The sequence below is a fragment of the Erinaceus europaeus genome, chromosome 1, assembly GCF_950295315.1.
Source record: "Erinaceus europaeus chromosome 1, mEriEur2.1, whole genome shotgun sequence".
NCBI classification, from domain to species: Eukaryota; Metazoa; Chordata; class Mammalia; order Eulipotyphla; family Erinaceidae; genus Erinaceus; species Erinaceus europaeus.
This window is the reverse complement of record NC_080162.1, coordinates 108,647,641-108,667,639: the sequence shown is the minus strand read 5'-3', so window position 1 is coordinate 108,667,639 and position 19,999 is coordinate 108,647,641. Positions and strand designations below refer to the sequence as shown.

The window sequence follows — 19,999 nt, the reverse complement described above, 5'->3', positions numbered from 1 at the left end:
CTTATGGAGAAGAGAAAAGATTCTCAGGAAAACAAAAGCACAGAAAGAGGAGATGATAAGAAGGCACATGTCCTTCCCTGATCCAGCTTTCTGGTCCTTCTGCCAGCCATGACATCATCTCCCCAGACAATAATTAGGATCCACCTACACATCAGATTTCAGGCTCAGGCAAACAAACAAACAAACAAAAAAACACTAGTATAGCCACAGGCCCTTTGAAATATAACTAAAATATGCCTACTAGCTATCTACAAAATGGAGGACCTCCCCCCCAACTCTTCGTCTGCACTATGCCAGCCTTTAGGTCCATGATTGGTCAACAATTTGTTTGGCTTTGTATGTTAACTCTATTTTCAACCACCAGGTTCCAGATGCTAGCATGATGCCAAGCAGACTTCCCTGGACAGACAACCCCACCAATGTGTCCTGGAGCTCCACTTCCCCAGATCCCCACCCTACTAAGGAAAGAGAGAGACAGGCTGGGAGTATGGATCGACCTGTCAATGCCCATGTTCAGTGGGGAAGCAATTACAGAAGCCAGACCTTCCACCTTCTGCATCCCACAATGACCTTGGGTTCATACTCCTAGAGGAATAAAGAATAGGAAAGCTATCAGGGGATGGGATGGGATACGGAGTTCTGGTGGTGGGAATTGTGTAGATTTGTACACCTCTTATCCTATGGTTTAATCAATGTTTCCTTTTTATAAATAATTTTTTTAAAAAGGCACATGTTCAGTTGTTACATTATGCCACGTGCCTCTAAGAAGTGAAAATCAGCCCGTAGATGCTGTCTTATATAAACAGCATGCCATCAGCATGACAGTGGAGGGTTTGAAGGGACTGTGAAGGGGACAGGTCACTGGAGCTGTGTGAGACCATCAGGGCAGGGCCCAGGAGGAAAGAGAGGTACTCAAGTCTGACTGTCCTGGCCCCTTGTTCCCTCAGTCCCTGCATCCTTTCTTCTGCTTGACCTGGGATGTCTTTGGAACAGGTTTACATCACCTCATCCTCAAGAAGCTCTTTGGGTTTGGGTGGGACTTGAGGTTTCTGTAGAGAAGTTGAGGCTGGCATGGTGGAGACCAGTCTTGATTTTGCAGAAGGCCAGCTGGGCTTACTGGGAAGGGTCTTGCTGAAGGGTGGAGACTGCCTCTGGCTTGATCGGTTGTCTTAAAAGGAACAAGAACAAAATCAAAGCATAAGGTGAAAGGGGTCTCTGGATCATTCTCTGGACAGCAGCCACAAAGATCTTGAATGCAACGGCCTGGGAGGTAGGTAACTCCGTGACAGAGTGCAGGACTTGCATGCCCGAGGCTCTGTTTTCGATCCCCAGCACCACAGTCCACCCTGCACTACCCCTGCCTGTCATGCACCTGTCTCTGCTCTCCTCCTAGTGGCCACCCCTGCCCTCAGCCTATGCTTCTTTCTGTCTGTTAGAAGCTGTGTGGTTAACTTCACATGGACCCCTCTTTGCAAGTCTCTTTCCAGGCTCAAGCACCAGGGCATCCACCCACTTTGTTGTGTCTGTGATTCTGTCAGCTGTTTCAATGTTGTTTGCTGCCCTTGATTTTGACTGAAGTTTCTTTTCTTTTTTAAATATAAATACAATTAGCTATTTGCTATGTTGATCTGACCTGGGACCCATATCTGTTTTTTTTCTTTTGTATTATTTGTATTTATTTTATTTATTTTGTATTTATTTATTTATTGGATAGAGACAGCCAGAAATCAAGAGGGGAGGGGGACATGGGAGGAGGTGGGGAAGAAGAGACGGTAGCACACTGGGTTAAGTACACATAGTGCGAAGCACAAGGACCTGTGCAAGAATCCCAGTTTGAGCCACCTGCAGAGGGGTCGCTTCACAAGCAGTGAAGCAGGTCTGTGTGTGTCTTTCTCTCTCCCTCTCTATCTCCCCCTCCTATCTCAATTTCTCTCTGTCTTATCCAATTAAAAATAAATGGGAAAATAATGGCCACCAGGAGCAGTAAATTCATAGTGCAGGCACCAAGCCCCAGTGATAACTCTGGAAACCAAAAAAAATTAAAAGAGAGAGAGAGATCTGCTGCACTGCTTCACTACTTGGAAAGCTTTCCCCCTTGCAGGTGGGGGCTGGGGGCTCAAACCCAGGTTCTTGCACATTATAGCTTGTGCGCTCAACCAGATGTGCCACCACCCAGCCCCTGACTGAGATTTCTTGGTGTAATATATATGCCACTAGAAAGTTGCAAACCATAGAAGACAGGTTTTGATGAGCATGTTCTGGAATGAAACACTTAGTCGCTTGGAGATGTTGGGAGTGGAATCTGGGCAAGGAGATGGCCTGCCCTCCTGCATCCTTGGCTGTCGCCTCCCCACCTCCTTGCTGACCACAAGACAGCATCCAGGGTGCGGCCTCACCTACATACTCGCCCCTGGAGAAGGGCAGTGCTGGGTGGACGATCCTGGGCTCCTGCTCAGCGGGTGGTGGTTCGTAACTGTCATCCCCTGGCTCCTCGGCAGGCAGAACGTACATCTCTGAGTCTGAATGTTCGTCTGGATTTTCATAATCACTGTCCTGCAAGTACAGACAGCGTGTTCAGGATCTGTCTGTGTTTAATCTTCATGACAACTCAGCCAGAGCTGCTCTCCCAATACAGGGGAGGAGGCAAGGAGACTGTGTGTGTGTGTGGGGGGGTGGGTGGGGGCAGGTCTTTCTGCTTCAAGAGTTTATCTATCTCCGTATCTGCTATCCTGGGGAAGTAGCAGGCTGAAGGTCTGTGAGCCAACAAAAAGAACAGTAGATGACAAAATGTTTTTTTAAACCTTTTTGATTATTTTTGTTTATTTTATATTATTGCATAGAGATAGAGGGAAATTGAGAGGGGAAGGGGAGATAGAGAGGAAGAAAGACACCTGCAGCCCTGCTTCACCACTTGTGAAGCTTTGCCCTCCATTATCAAATAAGATGATTTTTAAAAAAACTATTTTGTTGTCAAGGAAACTGAGGCACAGAGGAATTGAGGTATTTGAGAGTTTGTTTGGAGGTTCTAGCAGGGGACCAAAGAGTAGTCTGTCTCTATTTGGGGAAGGCAGTCCTCTTCACCGAGCACACAGCTTCAGGAGGGATGCACATGGAGTGTGAGGGAGGAAGGGGACTCCCGCCTAGCCATCCAGATCAGCTGAATCAACCTCGTAATCAATAGGGTGACAGATGTGGCAGCCAGATGGCCCTCACATCCAGAACTGAGGTATTTGAATCTGCAATCTGCCCTGGAGCAGGAAATGACTGGTCTCAGACACAGTTTCTGGCAGGTAGAGTGGGAGTCAGAGGGAACCCTGGGCAAGAGACTTAACAGTCAGGGGCCTTGCTTCCCCAGCCTGGTCTGATGTAGTCTTAGTCTACTTCTTTGGTCAGGTTTATTCCTAGATGTTTTATTGATTTTGTTGTGACAGTGAATGGGAGTGATTTCTGGATATCCTCTTCATTTGTACATTGATTTTGTAGCCTGACACCTTGCTACACTGTCTAATGACTTCCAGTAGCTTTCTGCTAGATTCTTTAGGTTTTTCTGTGTATACTATCATGTCATCTGCAAATATTGAGAGTTTCTTCCCTTCCAGTCTGTATTCTTTTGATTCCTTTCTCTTGCCTGATTGCTATGGGGAGAATGTCCAATACTATGTTGAAGAGTAGTGGTGATATTGGACAGCCCTGTCTAGTCCCTGATCTGAGGGGGAATGCTTTCAGCTTCTGTCCGTTGAGTATAGTCTTCGTCTAGGATGTGGAGAATAGAACCTTCCTCAGCCAAGACAAATAGCTGACCATTGCTGTTGAGGCGTCCCAGGGAGACACACGTGCAAAGGAACAGAAGCAGCCACTTAAGTCAACATCTGGAAAATGAAAGAACCAGTGGGTACCAGGACATGACCCTGAGAAGGAGATGGTTTTGGGGGTGCCTCAGTTTACTTCAGCTTCCCCAGAGCCAGGCTTCTCTTCCTAGACTTAATTATCAAAGGCTAAGGAGCCATGTGAATGCCAGGCAGAGTGTCCTGACTGAGAAGACCAGGCAGATAGGGTGGAGGGAGAGTTCAGGCTGGCTGACACCGCACTGTCTGCTGCACTGTGAGTCCTGGGCTGAGATGGTTTATAGGACTTATGCAGGTGCTCACTAAACATCTGTACAAAGAATAAATGAGGGATGGGTGGTGGTGCACCGGGTCAAGCACACACAGTACGAAGCACAAGGACCAGCACAAGGATCCTTGTTATTAGAGCCCCCCGGCTCCCCACCTGAAGGAGGTCCCTTCACAAGCGGTAAAGCAGGTCTGCAAGTGTCTGTCTTCCTCTCTCCCCTCTCTGTCTCCCTCTCCTCTCTCCATTTCCCTCTGTCCTGTTCAACAACAATGACAGCAATAACAACAATAGTAACAATGATAAATAACAAGGGCAACAAAAGGGTAAAAATAGCCTCCAGGAGCAATGGATTTGTAGTGCAGGCACTGAGCTCTAGCAATAACCCTGGAGGCAAAAAAAAAAAAAAAAAAAACCCCAACTCCTCTGTCCCCAAAGTATTCTAAATACTGGTGAATAACAGTCATTCATCCATTTACTAAGTTCTTGAGGACATAGACTGCATTGAACAGTCTTCTTTGTTCTCTTAGTTTTTAAAATCAGAATATGATTAACTCTGGTTTATAGTCATGTCAGGGTTTTAAACCTGGGCCCTCTGGTGCTTCAGGCACAAAAGTCTGTTTTGTAAACTGCTGTGCTATTGATATTTCCTCTGGCTCTACTGGACAGTCTGATAAAAACTTTGAAGAATGGGTGGTGTGATCAGCCAAAACCTTTTTTGAATTGTTCATTCATCTAATCAATTGGTATTTACTAAACACTCACAATGTGCTAACCATTGTATGACTCTGAGCACAGTGTCTGGCCTCAAAAAACATACATCCTGGAGGGGTCAGTCACAAACAAATAAGTACTCAAGGGGCCAGGAGGTTATGCACCTGTTTGAGTTCACATGTTACAATGCACAAGGACCCCAGTTTGAGTCCCCAGTGCCCACCTGCAGGGGGAAAGCTTTGTGAGTGGTATAGCAGTGTCTCTCAGTCTCTCTCCCTCTCTACCACCCCCTTCCTACTTGATTTCTGGCTATCTCTGTCCAATAAATAAATAAAGATAATAAAAATTAGACAACATTGTCATTTTCTCTGGGCTGGCTTCACAGGCGGGTAACAGACGACCAGGGACACATGGCTAAGCTGAGAACTCAGTTTAATCTTTATTCATGAGTGGGCAAGCAGTCCAACAACATAATCACCACACAATGTGCTCCTCCACCTCTCTCCTCCTGCCGCAGCTTCAGGAACCCAGGAAGTATATAGGATAGGGGGCGGGGAGAAGGAAGAAGCATGAAAAGGCAAAGACTAAACCAAAATCTACTGGAGGCAGGGGGAGTGAGACCAAACCAATGTAACAGAATGACCATGTAAATAGACCACAACATCAAGCAATGTAACAGAAGGGATCCCAAAAGCACAACTAGAAGCATACCAACAATTCCCCCTTTTCTTTTTAACTAATTGACCATAGTATCAGGAGTGTGGGGTGAACAGGCATTTTTTAAAAAAAGAAACTGGCACAAACATAGAGGAACAAGTAAGCGAGCAACAAGAACCAGTGTGATGCCAAGGGAAGGCCTGAGGGGGGCGTTTCTTGCCTCTGTGGGCTAGGCTTTATCAGGCTAAAGGACATTTTCTTGCCTCTATGGGCTTCTCTTGACTTGAAGGGCATTTCTTGCCTCTGTGGGCATTACCTAGCATGGAGGGGTGGGGTATGGCCTATAGAGTCCCAAGGCAGCTGGCTGCAGTCAGTCTTTGAGAAACCCAGCAGCATAAAGGAAAGCTATGGTAGTGTTGTGTACCAGTAAGTTCGATAGAAGTGCCAGTTCAAAGCAGATGTCCACAGAAGAATTGCCGGGGGGTGGAACATATTAAAACACAAATAATTACTCAGTTTTAAATAGCTGCCATTAGTGAAATATTCAGGGTCCTGAGACAAAGCTGTAGAGTGGGGGTTCTACCGCTGAATGAGGGAGTATAGGAAGAGCCTTTCTGAGAAGGAGACATCTAAGGCAAACCTGAAAGAGATGAAGCCGAGCAAGTGAGGAAGAACAAAATGTGCTTTGGTTTCTCCTCTGTCCCCTTCTTCTGCCTGCTCAGCACTCCAGACTGAATTCACTGGGGTAGGCCCGACCTTGGCCCATCCTGGCCAAGGACCCACTGAGGTGCTGCACTTAGGGGCTGGATTTCACCATCCTGGAGGTGAAATTAGGAACAAATTTGGATTTTATTCTATGTGAGATGACGATGCAGTAACTGTGAGTGATTACTCAGCCCTTACTAAATGTTGGTTGTTTGATTTTGAGACACAGTCATTCCCTCCACTGTAGGCTGGCTTCATTTTGAACAGACCTTCCTTCCTTCCTTCCTTCCTTCCTTCCTTCCTTCCTTCCTCCCTCCCATGCTTCTTTCCTTACTTCCTTTCTTCTTTCTTTCCTCCTTCCTTCTTTCTTTTCTTTTTCCTTCCTTCCTTCTTCTTTTCTTTATTTCTTCATTCTTTTATTTTATTTTTTCTTCCTCTGTTTCTCTCTTTCTTTCTCATTTTCTTATATGTTTAATAATTATTTGTGGAAACCATTTTATTATAATAAATCTTTTATGAATCTTCTTGTACAAATTAAATAAAATTACAATTTAAAAGTGCTATGTATGTTGTATTGCACCAAAGGAAAAGACTCTGGGGTTGGTGGGGGGAGAATACATGTCCAAAAAGGATGACAGAGGACCTTGTGGGGGTTGTAGTGTTATGTGGAAAACTGAGAAATGTTAATGCATGTACAAACGATTGTATTTACTGTCAAATGTAAAACATTAATCCCCAATAAAATAATTTTTTAGAAAGTGCTGTTTATTTCATATTCTTTTTTTCTAAGTTTCTGGGCTTTTTATTTATTATTATTATTATTTTTTTATTCTGTCTGGTGAACTCTGCTTTCCCCGCTTCAGCTGCGGCCTGGTAGAATCAGCCAGCAGGGAGCGCAGTTGCAATGCTTGGCTGGGAATTGTGGTTGCCAGCTCCTGGGAGGAGCTCTAAAGCCCAAGTGACCTGCAGAGAGGCCCTCTCTTCCTCTCCTAAAATCTTTCTTTCTCTGCAGTTGAAAAAAAGAGGAACTCATGTCTCCAAACACTTTGCATTAGCTACGGGGTGGGGGTTGGGGGGGGGAGTATACAGTGCCGGGCTAGGTTCACGCTCATTTCTGGGCAACAGACAGGAGTTCTTGGTTCTCATTCTGCTAGTCTGTCGAATGACTGAGAGATGGTGGGATAAGTACCTTTTATTCCCTGGGCCTCAGGATCCTTATTTGTAAACTTGGCTGTGTGATCCTGTGGAGGACCTATTGGATCTCTTTCAGATGTGAGATGCCCAGATTAGAGCAAGCTAACATCCCCTGGAAATTTGTTGTAAGTGAGGAATGATTATTTGGAAGAAAAGATTTTTAGATGTCTTGTCCCTACAAGACTCAACCAAGAGGGAAGTGGGTGATGGGGTCCTACAGAATACAATTACCTCAAAGAAGCTGACAGTTAATACAGCCACACCACCCCCACTGTCACTATGACCAGATCCCCCTCTCTTACTATGACCCTCCCAGAGCTCTGTTAATATCCTCTTGACCACAGTAGCACCTTGGAATTTAAAAACCAGGTTCGGAGGCAGGGGTAGATAGCATAATGGTTATGCAAAGAGACTCATGTCTGAGGCTTCAAAGATCCAGGTGCAATCTACATTGTGCCACCACTGTAAACCAGTGTTAAAACAAATAAAAAAACCTTGGTTCCGGCCAGGTGGTGGTGCACCTGGTTGAGCACACATGCTACTGTGCACAAGGACCCAGATTCAAGCCCCCGGTCTCAACCTGCAGGGGGAACTCTTCACAAGTGGTGAAGCAGGGCTGCAGGTGTCTCTCTGTCTCTCTCCCCCTCTGTCACCTCCTTCCCTCTCCATTTCTGGCTGTCTCTATCTAATAAATAAAGATTAAAAAGAAAAAAAATACACTCTGGTTCTGAGGTCTGAGGGCCTGCTTTGAACTCTAAGTTACTTAAACTCTCCTCACCTTAGTTTTTTTTTTAACCTTTAAATAGGCATGATTGATATTCAAAATATATAGCAATGGCCAAGGCTCAGGCACTGAACTGATTCTGGTCCTACAGATATCCCAGGCCATTGGATGTTCCAGGCCTTTCGTCTTCACTTGCTGGCTTGTTTAGAGCTAATGTGCAAGGACTAGGTGCTGGCAAAGCATGGAGATTTTAGGACAGGAGCCAGTGATACAGAAAGTTCAGATGTGATGTAAGTGCCCTGGATGCCAGCACTGAAGGAAGGGATGAAAGCAGCACCGTGGCCAGTGGTGAGAATTACTGCAACTATGCAGCAGTGCACAGAAAACTCTTAGTGATACAAAGCTGTGCTGGGGCAGGTTAGCCATTATGAGGTTACTGTTGTCTGTAGGTGACCCTGGGAGTTCAGCTATTCTTCCTCTGTGATATAGTGCTGACACCCCAGCAAACAGTTCAGAAATAAGCCCCCCAAAGGCCTCCTGTAGGGGTTGGAGGAAATGGTATCCTCCAGTGCTCAGGACTAAGTACTTACAAAATCATCTGACCACTGCTCCTCTTCATCAGCAGGGCTCTCTGAAACAAGAAGCAGAGGCACAGGCATAAATCTCAGCTGGCCAGCTCCACTGTCTGCAAACACCCTCCACCTGCTTTTTCTGCCCTTAGGTCCCATTTCTTTGACTTTTTTTTTTCCTGGCCTGGGTTAGGTGCCTACACAATGACTCCACCATTCCCAGTGGCCATTTGTTCCTATTTTCTTTGATAGAAGATGAGAGGCAGGAGACAGAGAGAGAGACAAACACCTACAGCATTGCTCCACGGCTCATGTAGCTTCCCCTGCAGGCGGGCACAGGGTGCTCGAATATGGTGGGTCCTTGTGCCTGGTGATGTGTTGTTCTACTGAGTGCGCCACCCCTTGGCACCTCATCTACTTGACTTTGAATGGCTATTGTGATCATGTCACAGTCACCACTTTTGACTTTTCTCTCTCTTTCTTAAATCAGTCCTCAAAATATGAATAGAAGTCCCACTGGAGCAGAGAAGTGTCTGGGTTTTTCAAGAGAATTTTTTTTATTGACCTTAAAAATTGCCCAGTAGGGATCTGCCACTCCTATAGTGTCTTGCTTCAGAGGATTCCTTCTAATCAGCATAAGGGTGGCTTAGTTGGAATAACATCAAAGATGGAGTCAGCCCTAAATTTTTGTCCAGTTTCTATCCCCAACTAGTTGGAGAGTAAGAAGGACATGACCATAACTGGATATCAGTTTCTTGGTCTATCAAATGAGGGGATACCATCTAAGATCCTCTCTGGCTCTAACTTTGAATTTTTTTTTCCTTTAAAAGATAACTAGCTAGTCCTTTGGTACCTGCCAGGCAAAATATAATCAGAACTCCACACTCACAAAATAAGCCATTTGTTCTATGTCAGAGAGTAAACTGTGGAGCCAGTCAGTTCAGTTTTGAAGGTTGACTTTTAAGAAAATAGTCTCAGAGCCACCACCATGTTGTATCACTGAGAGAGTGAAGACTCTTTCTTAAGCTCTGCAGGGGCTTAAAAATTCACATGATAGGGCTCAGAATAAAATAGGGAGGGGTGCCTGGTTAAGCTAACATGTTACAGAGTGCAAGGACCGAGGTTTAACCCCTGGTCCCCACCTGCAGGGGGAAAGCTTTGCAAATGGTGAAGCAGTGCTGCAGGTGTCTCGCTGTCTCTTTTCCTCTTCCCTCTCAATTTCTGGCTATCCAATAAATAAAGAGAATGCAAAAAAAGAGAGAGAGAGAGAATAAACTAGGTCTGAACTATGCAGCAAAGGAGAATATTCAACCCCTTTCTCCTTCTAAAGTTGTTCTGAATATAAGAAGCTTAGTGTCTGTTTCCTCACAAATAGTCAACTCTCTGAAAGAACTGACCACTGTATTTCAGTCATGAAAACAATCCCAGACCTAGAATAGTTCTTCAAAGTATCCTTCCAGTGGTCTTTGAGAATTACTGTGGACCACTCACTAAAAGTCTGTTCGTGGCTGCTGCTTTCCTCTGCTTTGCAGATTCTCTCTGTCATTGATATTTGTTGTCCATGGATGCAAGACATAGGAGGAGATGCACTTTTTATACTCATGTGCCTTACTCAACCTTGTTTGATGTGAAGAACAAGAATCCACATTTCAAGGTCATTTGAATCCAAAGCACTTTAAACGAGAAAATGGATACATTTTAATAAAAATAAGAAAAACATAATGGGGGAGGGGGACTGAACTCTCAAAATTCAATTCAATTTGCTCTGCTATGTAGATCAGCCATCAAGGGTCCTGTCTTCTCTCCCACTCCACTGAGCAGCCCTTGCTGGAAGGTCTAGTAGATGGCCTCTGGGTCTTACAGAATTGCATTAGAACCTTTTAGTATCGTTTCTACCCCATGTTCCAGCAGACCACTGACTTCAGCTCTGGGAGGTTTCCCCAGAAGCCAAAGGAAAGGAATTGTGAAGGTCAACTGGGGGTGGGGGCTGGGGGGAGGGAAGTTTTTGAATCAGGATGGTCATATTTTGCATAATTATTATGCTATCTCCCCAGCACTTAATCTTTCTTTCTTTCTTTCTTTCTTTCTTTCTTTCTTTCTTTCTTTCTTTCTTTCTTTTTTTCCCTCCAGGATTATTGCTGGAGCTTAATGCCTGCACGACGAATCCACTGCTCCTGGAGACTACTTTTTTTTTCCTTTTTGTTGCCCTTGTTGTTTATCGCTGTTGTTGTTATTATTATTATTGTCATTGCTGTTGTTGTTGTTGTTGAATAGGACAGAGAGAAATCGAGAGAGGACCGGAGAACAGAGAGGAGCAGAGAAAGAAAGACAACTGCAGACCTGTTTCACTGCCTGTGAAGCAAGTCCCCTGTAGGTGGGGAGCCGAACCAGAATTGTTATGCCAGTCCTTGGGCTTTGCACCACGTGTGCTTAACCTGCTGCACTACCGCCCGGCCTCCTTATCTTTCTTTTCTAACTCATTCTTTCTTCTGTTTTCTTAAACCAAAGACTGGATCATGTTGTTCTATCATCTAGCATCATCAGAGACTGTCTGTGCTAGTTTAGACAAGTTGCGATTCTGTGTCAACACACTCAAATACCTCTACTTCCTGTCTCACCATCTACTTTTCTTGTGGTACTTCTCTCCCACCCCCCATTGTCTTTTTTTATTGGGTAGAGACAGCCAGAAATGGAGAAGGTAAGGGAGAATAGAGAGGAAGAGAAACAGAAGGTGTCTCCCTACAGCACTGCTTCACCACTCATTATGCTTTCCCTCTGCAGGGAGACCAGGGGCTTGGAACCTGGGACCTTGTGGACTGTAATATGAGCTTTTAACCAGTGCACCACTGCCTGGCAGTTCTCCATATTCACTTACAGTGACATCTAATAACTTGTTGCTCCCTTATTGCACTTTTGTTAGTTCTTTTCTCTGTCCACACTGTCCTCAGTCTTCTGTCTGGTGTTGTCCACTAAGTCTTCCCTAGCCACTGCCCACCAGTCCTCCGTCTGGGCTCTCCTATATGCTGCTGGATGCTACCTGAACTTCATTGCGCCTTGTGCTATAATCAAGTTGTCTATGTCTTTATGTTTTAAAGATTTTTTCTTTATTATTTTTGCTTATTTATTGATTAGAAATGGCCAGAAATTGAGAGGAAAGGGGATGATAGAGAGAAACAGAGAGACATCTGCAGCACTGCTTCACTACTTGCAAAGCTTTTCCCCTGCAGGTGGGGACCGGGCTCAAACCTGGGTCCTTGCGCATTATAACGTGTGCTCAACCAGGTGCACCACCACCTGGCCCCATCTATGTCTTTCTGTACTAGAAAGCAAGATCTATTTATCTTTGCATCTGTTTGGAATTTTGTACTTATAACCCATGTGCTAATACAAATATGAACCAATATACGAGTTGAATGAGTGATAATATATTCCTAGGATAATAACACTAGGTTTCATTATTAAATATTTCCTATATCCTAGATGCTAGGCTAAGTGTTAGAAATACATTTCTCCACTAATCTTTAAACCTTTCTTAAGGGGTAGGCATTATGATTAAATATTATCCTTATTTCACATTTGAGGAAATCTTTGGACTTCTTGGGAAAGGTTGCAAAACCTGTCTCAGGCCGCATGGTTGGTGGTATGGGAGCTGGGTTGGAGGTTACGCTGGGTTGATTCTTTCAGCTAGAATCTCATAGAAACTGCCTGGTCCTTTGCTGAGCATTTAGATAAAACCTAGGACAAATAAAGATGACCCAATCAACACATGGTGGTATACTGAGGTAGAAGAGAGATGAAAGCATTACATGGTGATCATTAGATGGTACCCCACACACTCCCTGATAGACTCACTGTCTAGTCCCAAAGGCAACTCACAGCTTCAAAAAGCCCCACCCTTGTTGGCCATCACCCAGACTAAAATGTGTTGCCCGTCCAGAGTACTAGACCTGAAGCAGTGGATGGTTTTCCAGCATATGAGCCTCCTGTAGTGTATGTGTGTCGGGGTAGGGGAGGGGCACAGTATTTTTGGAGCCAGGTTCCTGAGTACCTGCATGGCACTGGGTGGTCAGTACTTTAATTGTGTAAAGCCCAATTCCTTGGAATATATGTAAACAAGAATAAGACTAGTGCTGGCCTCATTGATTATGAGAATCAGGTGACATAATATATGGAATGAATTTAGGAAAGCCTGGATCAAGGTCAATGCAGATGTAATATGACTGATTTATTGTTGTCTTGGGTATACACACATGTCTAATAAACCCTAAAAAACAATGCCTTTTTTTTTTTTTTGCCTCTAGGGTCATCGCTGGGGCTCGGTGCCTGCACTATGAATCTACTACTCCTAGAGGCCAACTGTTCCTTGTTGTCCTTCTTGCTGTTGCCTTTGCTGTTGTTGGATAGAACAGAAAGAAATCAAGAGAGGAAGGGAAGACAGAGAGGGAGAGAAAGATAGACACCTGCAGACCTGCTTCACCGCTTGTGAAGTGACTCCCTGCAGGTGGGGAGCTGAGGCTTGAACTGGGATCTCCGCGCCTCGTGCCATGTACTCTTAACCCACTGCACTACCGCCCAGCCCCCACAGTGCTAATTTAAAAATTTTATTATCATTATTATTTACATTTTTTTTTACCAGAGCACTGGTCAGTTCTGGCATATGTTGGTGAGGGGGATTTAACCTGGGACTTTGGAGCCTTAGACATGAGAGTCTCTTTGCATAACAATGCCATTTTTTTTATTTCATGAAAATGACCATAATGCAGTATTGCAAACACACACACATGCCTATATTTTCTTTTCCTTTTTTACACACTACTATATTTAGGTGTGGTGAGTGTGGGTAATATTTTCAAGAGATATGTCTGAGGTTGCCAGTTTGATCTCCAGCACCGAATATACTAGTGTGCTGCTCTGGTGCATCTCTCTCTCTCTCTCTCTCTTTTTCTCTCTCTGCTTCTTTCTTGTGTGTAATAAAATAAATCTTAAAAAATAAAAGAGGGAAAAGGAAGGTGATGCATATGGTTGAGGACACATGTTAGCATGTGCAAGGACCTGGGTTCAAGACTTCAGTCTCTACCGCTGGGGAGGAGCTTTACAAGCAGTGAAGCAGGGCTACAGGTGTCTCTCTCTCTCCCGCTTTCTCCCCTTCCATCTCGGTTTCTCTGTCTCTATCCAGTGAATTAATAAATAAAATATTTTTAAAATGAAAAAAAACTGGGGGCTGGGTGGTGGTACAATGGGTTAATCACGCAAAGTGCAAGAACTGGAGTAAGGATCCTGGTTCAAGCCCCCAGCTCCCCACCTGCAGGGGGTCGCTTCACAGGTGGTGAAGCAGATCTGCAGGTGTCTATCTTTCTCTCCCCCCTCTTTCTTCCCCATGTCTCTTGATTTCTCTCTGTCCTATCCAATAACAACAACAACAACAATAATAATAACAACAATGATAAACTACAAGGGCAGCAAAAGGAAAATGATAAACAACAAGGGCAACAAAAGAGGGGGAAAAGCCTCTAGAAGTAGTAGATTTGTAGTGCAGGCAAATACATAAATAAATAAAATGAAAAAACTTTTCTCAAGAGATAAGATCTGCTTTAATACAGGTCATTGTAGGTGTATGTTCCCCAAGTTGGGCCTGAGTGAGGAGCTCAGGTGTGACAGGGAAAGCCTCTCTTATTGTGTCATGTACCTGGTTTGGACTTTTTACTTTTTACTGTGTCAAAATCCCATGTTATATAATAGGGAGGCCTTTCCCCTACCTGGCCTAGCCCCCTACATGACCCTTTTCACTACATGACCCTCCCCTGCCTATTGGCTCTACACTGACTATAAGTCATGTGACGATGGGTTTGAACTTGGATTCTAGGATCAGACCAGCTTTCTCAAAATCCTGGTGCTGTTATTTGTTAGCAGTGTGGCCACACAGAAATTCTGTGAGGTCTAGAGGTCTGGCCTCTAGACCTCAGTTTGCCTTTCACTAAAATGAGCATCATTAAGAGTGCAGTATCATAGGGTTTAAGAGAATGAAAATGAAATGACCCACAGAAGGTACTTAGAAAAACATCTGGTGGAGGGTGGAGGGTAGATAGCATAATGGTTATGCAGATAGACTCCCATTCCTGAGGCTCTAAAGTCCCAGGTTCAGTCTCCCACACCACCATAACGCAGAGCTGAACAGTGTTCTGGTTAAAAAAAAAAAAAAAAAAAAAGAAAAACATTTGGTGGTCCGGGAGGTGGCACAGTAGATAAAACGTTGGTCTCTCAAGCATGAGGTCCTGAGTTCAATCCCCCGCAGCACATGTACCAGAGTAATGTCTGGTTCTTTCTCTCTCTCCTATCCCTCAATAAATAAATAAATAAATAAATAAATAAATAAATAAAAAAGAAAAACCTCTGAAAACTGGGTGATGCTGCAGTCCTATGTGGAGTTACCAGGGAAGCTTCTGCAAAGACCCAGCACAATGGGGAGGGGGGGTTAGAGGTGGGGGACGTGACTGAGGCCACCACAACTGGCCCATTCCCATTCCCACCCCCCATCATCCCAAGCCAGACTTCAGATTCAAAAGTACAGGTGACTGTTCAACTATGGAAGTGCCAGTTCTGGTGTCAATATCTGAGGTCTCCTGAGCTTTCAGGATAAGAAATATTCCCCCAAAGGGCAAGTATTTCAGTGGGGGTCAAAGGGAGGAACAGTAGATAGGGTGCCTAGAGACTACAGTAACATTGGACAGATTCTTTAATGTTTGGGAGGTGAATTTTCCTCTTGGCTTCTGTAAAATGGTGCTAGTAGGAGATTAAATGAGCTATTGAATGTCTGCAAGGAAATTGGCACTATGCCTAGGACAGAGTAAATATATCTTCTCTTCTCTGGGAAGTGCCAGCTGCATGGGGTAGCACATTCTGTTTAGTGGACCATGAGGTCTCTGGGGGCTCTGGTTTCTTCTTAGAGACATAGAGAATTGCTGGATCTGAATCAAAAGCAGTTAACCCGTTCTGGCCTCCATTGTTTGTGGAGCGCAAACTTTGTCTTTCTACCATCTAACCTGAGAAGGCACGGTTGCCACTCCTTTGAAGACCTCTAGGGGACGCTATAGCTCTTCCCATACTCTGCTCTCTGTATAAGTACCACACACTAACCATTCGTGCCACTGGAGCTCTGTATACTCTGCTCTCTGAAGGTCACACTCACCAAGGTCAACTCCCTCTCCCAGTGCAGCAGTGAAGATTATAACTTCATTTTGAGATCTTTGCCCCACCCGACAAGAAGAACGTTTAAGACCCTTGCAAAGACTAGAGTCAGCACTGGGACAACCTTGTTCTGTAAACTTTCACACAGGAAATTCTACATACCTGTAAGGAAATGAAATCAACAACTTTTCATCCTCTGAAACTGACTAGAAGACAGCCACAGAAGGACAAAAAAAAGGAGTATCTGGGGTACCCAACCAAGAATCCTTTTTTAAAAATTTACTTGTTATTGGATAGAGACAGAGAGAAATTGAGAGAGAAGGGGGAGATAGAGAGTAAGAGAGACAGAGAGACACCTGCAGACCTACTTCACCACCTGTGAAGCGACTCCCCTGCAGGCGGGGAGCTGGGGGGGATCCTCACCGGTCCTTGCACTTTGTGCCACGTGCGCTTAACCCGCTGCGCTACTCCCCGACTCCCCCAACCTAGAATCTTGTAAGCAGACTTAGTAGAATGTTTAGTGACCCAACCATTTTGCCTCCATTAATGTATAGGTACCAAGAATATGCAAAATTCAACACTTTAAGTCCTAGGGACAAAAAGCAAAAACCCTATTAGAACTTTCTGTCCCATTTGTGATCACTTGAATGTGGTATATATAATCTTTAAAAAAAACAAACAAACTAGAGCACTGCTTAGCTTTATGGTGGTATAAGGCATTGAACCTGTAGCTCTGAAGCCTTTTTGCACAACCATTATGTTGTCTCCTTATGCTTGTGGTATATAATCTCATTCAACCCTGTAACTGGTGGAGGAGCTCTCTCAGGGTAAAATCTGCAGGATTGTCCCCAGGGTTTGAATCCTAGTAAACTCACTGTTCAAAATTTTTTTCTTAGTTTTTTTATTAGTCGTTTAATAATGATTAGCAAGACTGTAAGATAACAGGTGTATATTTCCATACAATTCCCACCACCAGAGTTCCATGTCCCTGTCCCCCCATTGGAAGCTTCCCTATTCTTTATCCCTCTGGGGATAATTCTTTATGGGATGCAGAAGGTGGAAGGTCTGGTGAGACCTTCTGTCTCAGGAGATAGAGGGTTTGGAGAAGAAAATTGATTTCTGGGCTGGAAAGAGGCATTTGGGAAACCAGATTTCCTCAGGCCTACAAGAGGGCACTTAGCTAGCCTCCTGAGTGGGAGGGTCTGGTTAGAGTCTTCAAGATTTGGAACCTCCCAGTTCCTTCAAGACTCCCTGGTCTCAGGACAAGCTGCCAAGGCTGATTTCCAAGGCACAGGACTTGCTCTTGCACAGAGACTCCCAGACTCAGGAGGAAACCTCTGGGAATGTTCCTGCATTTTGAATTTGGAGGGAAGAAGAGAGAAAAACCCTAACTCTAAGTTATGATGGTGATTTTGCCAAATGGAACTTTCTCAGGGGTTGGAAGTAAGAGCAAAGATTAACAAAGCAAGTACTTATTGGTCTGATTTATAACTGGTTGAATTTTTGGGTTCCTGGAATTTTAGTGGATTTGTCTTTAAGTTCAGAAAAAATATTAATAATAGAATTGGTAGGTTATAGAAAAATTTCTCCATATCTACGGGTGGACTTTCTAGTTTTCTTCCATCCTAGATACCTGATCTCATCTGCTCTGTTCCTACTTTTTGGTTCCTGTTCATTAACCATTTTGTGGTTAATGGCCTGCCACCATCCAACCACCAAATTGCAGACACAAACATGATTCCATCCTGACTTCTCTGGACAGACAACCTTACCAGTGTGTCCTGGAATGTCACCTCTCCAGAGTCCTCCCCCATTAAGGAAAGAGAGAGACAGGCTAGGGGTATGGACTAACCTATCAATGCTCATGTCCAGTGGAAAAGCAATTACAGAAGCCAGAACTCCTACCTTCTGCAGCCCAAAAACAACTCTAATCTATATTCCCAGTGGGACAGAATTGATACAAAGAAGAGGATATGAGAGCTCTGAACTCAAGCTCCATCAGGTCCCAGAGAGAGAGGAGGAAAGGGGAGAGATATGTGGATGACGAAATAGGGTTATGTGTAGGGAGTCAGGCGGTAGTACAGCAGGTTAAGCGCAGGTGGCATAAAGCGCAAGGACCAATGTAAGGATTCCCTGCAGGGGAGTCGCTTCACAAGTGGCGAAACAGGTCTGCAGGTGTCTATCTTTCTCTCCTCCTCTCTGTCTTCCCCTCCTCTCTCCATTTCTCTCTGTCCTATCCAACAACAACGATATCAGTAATAACTACAAAAATAAAACAACAAAGGCAACAAAATGGAATAAATAAATATTAAAAAAGAATTTCTTTAAAAATGTGTAAGAAAGGAACAGCAAAAGAAGAAGGAGAAGTAGGGCACCAAAGTAAAAACCCAGTGGTGAGGGGTAGACATGCAGCTTCCTGGGCCAGTGGGGGGTGGGAGTGGGTGGGAGGGATGGGTCACAGTCTTTTGGTGGTGGGAATGGTGTTTATGTACACTCCTAGCAAAATGTAGACGTATAAATCACTAGTTAATTAATATGAGAGGGGGAAAAATCAATTGTATGTCTCAAAGTTTTTCAAAACACAAACTGAATCTTTTTTTTTTTTGTTAATATTTTTTTATTTTATTTATTCCCTGTTGTTGCCCTTGTTGTTTTATTGTTGTAGTTATTATTGTTGTTGTCATTGTTGGATAGGACAGAGAGAAATGGAGAGAGGAGGGGAGACAGAGAGGAGGAGAGAAAGATAGACACCTGCAGACCAGCTTCACCGCCTGTGAAGCGACTCCCCGGCAGGTGGGGAGCCGGGGTTCAAACCGGGTTCCTTATGCCGGTCCTTGTGCTTTGCGCCACCTGCGCTTAACCCGCTGTGCTACAGCCCGACTCCCTTAAACTGAATCTTTTTAATATACAGGCTGTGTATTTGATATGCGGACTCTCTCAAAAGCCTAGACCAAGTAGATCAGAAGCATCCAATAGCACAGCTATATACAAGATACTGGGTACTGGACAGCAAACCATAACAAAAGGACTTTTCAAAGTTAACCCAATTACCAAATAATGTGATGATAACATTAACTATCGATTATCTTTTTGAACCCTAAGACAGCAGGAACCTCACATCTCCACTATAGAGCCCCTACTTCCCCCAGTCCTGGAACCCTTGGATAGGGCCCACTTTCCCGTATGCCTCTCCCAATCCATATCAAATAATATTGCATCCGCCGATCACAACCTAACCAACGCAACAATTGCCACCTCAACATGCTTCACTTCAGACTGTGTCCAGAGACTTCACGTGTGGAATGATAACCCTTCAGCTTCATTAATCGGGTGACACCTTCCCTTTCATAGTATACTCTAATTTCATCTCAGGTGGTTCACTTTCTAACAAAGTCCCCAAACCTAGATATACACCAGTTTCTGTGAGAGAGAGCATATGTTCACACGTATCCATAAACTACTGCAAAATATATACCTGAAAGCAGAAGCACACTAGAGTTTGCAGTGAGTACCTCCCTAACACTTCCTCTCCACTATTCCAAGCTTTGGGTCCATGATTGCTCAACAATTTGTTTGGCTTCGTATGTTAACTCTCTTTTCAATCACCAGGTTCCAGATGCCATCAGGATGCTGGCCAGGCTTCCCTGGATTGAAGACCCCACCAATGTGTCCTGGAGCTCAGCTTCCCCAGAGACACTCCCTACTAGGGAAAGAGAGAGGCAGGCTGGGAGTATGGACCGACCAGTTAACGCCCATGTTCAGCGGGGAAGCAATTACAAAAGCCAGACCTTTTACCTTCTGCAACCCACAATGACCCTGGGTCCATGCTCCCAGAGGGATAGAGAATGGGAAAGCTATCAGGGGAGGGGGTGGGATATGGAGATTGGGTGGTGGGAATTGTGTGGAGTTGTACCCCTCCTACCCTATGGTTTTGTTAATTAATCCTTTCTTAAATAAAAAAAAAGGAGGAGAAGAAGAAGGAGGAGGAGGAGGAGGAGGAGGAGAAGGAGAAGAAGAAGAAGAAGGAGAAGAAGAAGGAGAAGAAGGAGAAGAAGAAGAAGAAATCACCATTTTTAATAGCAGAGGAGCCACTCATCTGTTGTTGGATACCTGGGTTGCTTCCAGGTTTTGGCTATTACAA

The 19,999-nt window shown here is 44.4% G+C and overlaps 1 protein-coding gene across 1 annotated transcript in view; it reads right to left on the bottom strand.

The window, feature by feature from the left end:
- BLNK (B cell linker) overlaps window positions 1-19,999 on the bottom strand; it is a 104,669-nt gene that overhangs the window by 35,171 nt on the left and 49,499 nt on the right. Inside the window, exons 4-6 of the mRNA XM_016193575.2 lie at window positions 8,695-8,735; window positions 2,397-2,553; window positions 1,005-1,168 (exon numbers count right to left, since the gene is read on the bottom strand). Coding sequence (XP_016049061.1) covers window positions 1,005-1,168; window positions 2,397-2,553; window positions 8,695-8,735 — 362 coding nt within the window. The remainder of the gene's footprint in view (window positions 1-1,004; window positions 1,169-2,396; window positions 2,554-8,694; window positions 8,736-19,999) is intronic.